Here is a 5,000-nt window from a genome sequence, read left to right on the forward strand (position 1 = left end):
ACGGCAAAAGTCGGCTGATTGTTTGAAGTCACACTTAACAGTCAAGACACACCGCTTAGTGCGAGTGACAGATCAAGAGGCTGTCACCTCGCCGGAATATTATTGTTGGCAAGGAATCATCTGCCATGGTTTGAAGTTGTGTGTTTCCTGTTGTTTTGGTTAGCCTGACATTTCGTCTGTCTGTCTGTCTGTCTGTCTGTCTGTCTGTCTCTCTCCCTGTCTATCAGGGCGCGGATGGAATCAGGGGGTTGAAGGGCAGCAAAGGAGAGAAGGTGAGAAGGTTTTTTTTGGTTTTACAACACAGCATAAGACACACTGTGTACAGACAGCTGGGTTGAGCCCCTAGCCGAGGATGACTTATCTGAAAGTTTTTTTTTTAACCACCACCATCTCAACCACCTTCGCATTGACACACTGACACACCCTCCCTCTGGTTCCCTGTCTGATGGCCCTCCCGTCTCCCCTCTCCCTCTCTCCCCAGGGCGAGGACGGCTTCCCCGGGTCCAAGGGGGAGATGGGGGTGAAGGGGGACAGCGGCGACAACGGGGCCGCGGGTAACCGAGGAGAAGATGGACCCGAGGGGCCCAAGGGCCAGCTCGGCCCTCTGGGAGAATCCGGCCTTCTGGGCGTGGCGGGAGAGAAGGTGTCCGTCCTCCCAATGACTGCTTCAATGAGGATTAAAAACACAAGTATAGCTATAACAGTGCACTCTGTGTTTAGTGGGTATTACGGTTCAAACACAAGTATAGTTATAGCAGTCTGCTTAGTGTTTAGTGGATATTTAGTTTAAAACATACAGTACAGTTACAACAGTCTACTCTGTGATAAGTGGATATTTAGTTTAATACACAAGTATAGTTATACCAGCGTCTGCTCCGTGTTTAGCAGATATTTTGTTTTGACTGCTTCCTTTGAACCATCTCTTTTCAGGGTAAACTGGGAGTTCCCGGGTTGCCTGGTTACCCGGGGCGACAGGGACCCAAGGTAAATATGACATGAACATAAACAGTAAACAGCCCTAACGAACACGATGTTGGTGGATCTGAGAGCGCGTGTGTTTCCACCTCCTCCACAGGGATCAGACGGATTCCCGGGCACAGTCGGATCTGAAGGAGAGAAAGGGAAGAAGGTGGGTTCATCGATTGACACCAAGGGGTTTGGTTGATTGATTTCAATCCTCCCATCAACCAATTACGTTCTGTACCCATGTTTTGGTTTTACCCAGGGTCCCGCGGGGCAACAAGGAAGTGGTGGCCAGAGGGGTCCCAATGTGAGTGCCTGTTTTGTCTTCCTCACTTTCTACTTGTCGCGTTCCCAGTCGATAAGTCTCTCTCAAGGCTGCGTGGTGTGGATGAAGACTGGGCTAATGTTTCCCTCCCTACAGGGGGCGAGAGGTGCCAGAGGATCAAAGGGGCCGACGGGGAAATCAGGAGAAAAGGTTTGGAGATCAACATCTCAACCCCTCAGTGATCAAGCACTCAACAGAAGACGTTGTCCAAACCACGTTTGATAGGAAATGGATTAGATTGTTATCAAACCAGTATTAATAATTTGTTTGTTTTCGTGACTCCTTCTTCTTTCCTTTCTCTCAGGGCTCTTCCGGCCACGACGGTTCATCAGGACCAACTGGAGAGAGAGTAAGATATTAACACTTATTCACTTCATTCTTTGAGGTAGTTTGTTCTTCTGCTTGAGTTACAGGTGACTGTTGTCGCTACTGTTTCCATAGGGACCTCAAGGGCCAATGGGAAGGAATGGAGAGTCAGGGCCCAAAGGATCAGTTGTGAGTGGAAACCCCACACAGACCCCATGTAGACACACAGAAACACTGAGCTACAAATGCACACAGCGTCTGCTATGTAGGACATTTACAATGACATGTGTGGCTAGGATTAATTCATTCATCATATTGTTTATTATATATATTTTACTGTTGGGACACATTACACATTTTTTGCGTGTGTGTGCGTGTGTGTGTGTGCGTGTGTGTGCATGTGTAGGGACCATCCGGAAAAGATGGACTTCCAGGTCATCCAGGGCAGAGAGGAGAGCCAGTAAGTGGTTCACTTTATAGAAGTCTCTAATGTGTTCTCTGGGCCTTTTACGAATATAAAAGGTGTACTTATGATACAAAAGATGCATTTAGGAATATAAATGGTGTACTAAAAGGTGTATTTAGGAATATAAAAGGCTGGGTCTCTTATCAAACACTCAATTGTATTCATCCACCAGGGATTCCAAGGGAAAACGGGCCCCCCCGGGCCCTCAGGGGTCGTGGGACCCCAGGTAGGTCAACCCATCTACGTCACGCGCACACACACACACACAAACGCCACACTTCTTATTGTTACTCAACCAACGTAATGGCCCCCGGGCGCGATGACATCATCCGTTGTCGGTTTCCAGGGTAAATCAGGGGAGACGGGGCCTACAGGTGACCGGGGCCACCCGGGGTCTCCGGGGGTCCCCGGAGAGCAGGGGTTACCAGGCGCTGCCGGCAAGGAGGGGGCAAAGGTCAGCGCTCGTTGATGCACAGCACACACTCACCTGCTGCAGCAAATTTCATTCATACTCAATAATGCATGATGTAGACACCGGGGCGATGATGGTGGTGTGTGTGTGTGTGTGTGTGTGTGTGTGTGTGTGTGTGTGTGTGTGTGTGTGTGTGTGTGTGTGTGTGTGTGTGTGTGTGTGTTGTGTGTGTGTGTGTGTGTTGTGTGTGTGTGTGTGTGTGTGTGTGTGTGTGTGGTTGGTTTACAGGGGGATTTCGGAACGCCTGGAACCTCCGGTAAGAACGGACCCACCGGACTCAGAGGATTCAGAGGAAGCAGAGGAGCCCCCGGAGCGGCGGTAACACACACACACACACGCACACACACACACACACACACACACACACACACACACACACACACACACATGCAACCTCAAGACAGACCAACACACAGACACACATAAAAACACAGACTCACTCACATGCAGACACAAAGACACACACATTTCCCATCTGAGATGAATAAAGTCTTAACTTATCTAACACAGACACACGCTTCAGCAGATGCACACACACATGTGCACACATACACATGCAAACGCACACACACACACACACACACACATTTACGTGCAAATGCATAGACACAAATGTATATACACACACACACACACACACAAATGTGCAAACCCAAAGAGTAAAGACACACTCACATATACACGCACACACACACACAACTAACACAATCTTGATGTTGGCCATGTGCTGTGTGTTTTCCAGGGTCCTGCTGGACTTAAAGGAGGTGCGGGCCCTCCCGGATCCTCAGGAGTCGTCGTGAGTATTTCCTCCTCACCGCCTGTCAGTTATTGATGAGACCCAGTCCATAAATACCTTCTAAAGTGGAGTCAGACCAGCACACGCAAAATCCAGACATGGAAAACCTCTCTGTCGCTCTGATGAAAATGCACACCGACGTGTTTCTGATTCTCTGTGTCGCTATACTATAATCTAAACAGAATTATTCTCATCAATCCAGTTTCTGTTGGAACATATATTGAAGGAGTAGCCTGCTGTTCCTCCGCTGTCCTCTAGGGGTCGCTAGGGGAGCGCGGACCCTCAGGAGCGGCCGGGGCCATCGGTCAGCCTGGGCGCTCGGGGGCCATCGGTGGACCAGGATCAGGCGGGGAGAAAGGAGAACCTGTATGTTAACTTTCTTTTGATTCAAATAATGTTCAAGGTTGTTTTGTGTTCAATGCGTCTATTGCCCTACCACACACACTTTTGAATCTGGCAATCCGATTCTTTAGAGATCTTCATTTCTCCATTCAGAGTGTTGATGAAAGGGAAAGTAGCATAGTGGTAGTTTTCCCTCTTTGAATCCTTTTGCTTTTGTCTGTGTTAACCGTCGTGAGACGGGTTGGTTGGACCCTACTGATGATGTCTTGTTGCGATAGTAGTTTTTGTTCAATGACAAAACCAGTTCAATAACATTACATGTGTGCGTTGGTGTGTGTCTCAGGGGGACAAAGGCCCCATTGGACCGGCCGGTCAGGACGGGGAGCAGGGGCCTGTCGGACTGCTCGGAGCCATCGGGCCAGTGGGGCCCTCGGGAGATGACGGAGACAAGGTAACAAGCTTGTGTGTGTGTGTGTGCGTGTGTGTGTGTGTGTGTGTGTGTGCGTGCGTGTTTGCGTGTGTGGGGCTGTATCTTTATATTCAATTCAATAGTTTATCTCTAGCTCTATGGCTGTGTAACAGTATGTGTGTGTATGTTGCTTTGAGGTTAAAAGTGTGTTTTCTGCCCCCCCCCATCCCAGGGAGAGACGGGTGGACCAGGACAGAAGGGCAGCAAAGGAGACAAGGGGGAGGGGGTGAGTGTGGATCTATTCCAGGGTTGACCCTCAAATCTTTGACAATTCGAAACCTTCAATAGAAAGACTTTTAAGTCGACCTTCAGAAAAGCATCAAAACTTCAGATTGGGAAAATTTGGAGTGTGTCCCAGGAGGATATTCCATGTGGAGGATGAAGGAGCAAAATGAGTGATACCACAGCATTGCTTTGCTTCTAGAAGGAAAAGCCTAAAAGTTACACAAGGGTTTTTTTTCTTCTCAGTCTTCCGTGTGTAATTCTCTAGGTTTTGGTTTCAATACATGTCCTCATGGTTTGTTTGATAACCCCTTTGTGTAATGGCACAGTCCAGCTTTCATATCATCCTCGTTCTGGTTCAAATTATTCATCCCCGCTGTTCTGCTAAAGTGAACAGTGCGGCTTCTCTTCCATTTGCTGAAAACGATTCATTCACATAAATTATAAATTACAATTTCTAATCAGTCAAACGTGTCTACATTCTCTTTATCTATGCGGGTTTTGTCATGGTCGGACATTAATAGCTTGCGTAGACAGAAGAGCTCTGTTTGATTGAATAGATTTATCATAATAATTATATTAGTCTAAATTATAGTAGAAAAGGCTTATAGTTGCCTATACTTTCGGTATAATGTAATG

At 47.8% G+C, this 5,000-nt stretch overlaps 1 protein-coding gene across 1 annotated transcript in view; it reads left to right on the plus strand.

Moving 5' to 3' along the window:
* Window positions 1-5,000, plus strand: part of LOC311341058 (uncharacterized protein) — a gene marked incomplete at both ends in the record, with an annotated part of 29,860 nt that overhangs the window by 18,175 nt on the left and 6,685 nt on the right. Inside the window, 14 exons of the mRNA XM_084465972.1 lie at window positions 228-272; window positions 482-643; window positions 931-984; window positions 1,076-1,129; window positions 1,226-1,270; window positions 1,385-1,438; window positions 2,001-2,054; window positions 2,233-2,286; window positions 2,407-2,514; window positions 2,761-2,850; window positions 3,275-3,328; window positions 3,587-3,694; window positions 4,014-4,121; window positions 4,312-4,365. Of these exons, the coding sequence (XP_084322098.1) occupies window positions 228-272; window positions 482-643; window positions 931-984; window positions 1,076-1,129; window positions 1,226-1,270; window positions 1,385-1,438; window positions 2,001-2,054; window positions 2,233-2,286; window positions 2,407-2,514; window positions 2,761-2,850; window positions 3,275-3,328; window positions 3,587-3,694; window positions 4,014-4,121; window positions 4,312-4,365 (1,044 nt within the window). The remainder of the gene's footprint in view (window positions 1-227; window positions 273-481; window positions 644-930; window positions 985-1,075; window positions 1,130-1,225; window positions 1,271-1,384; window positions 1,439-2,000; window positions 2,055-2,232; window positions 2,287-2,406; window positions 2,515-2,760; window positions 2,851-3,274; window positions 3,329-3,586; window positions 3,695-4,013; window positions 4,122-4,311; window positions 4,366-5,000) is intronic.

The sequence above is a fragment of the Micromesistius poutassou genome (assembly GCF_964030765.1).
Source record: "Micromesistius poutassou genome assembly, chromosome: 3".
NCBI lineage: Eukaryota > Metazoa > Chordata > Actinopteri > Gadiformes > Gadidae > Micromesistius > Micromesistius poutassou.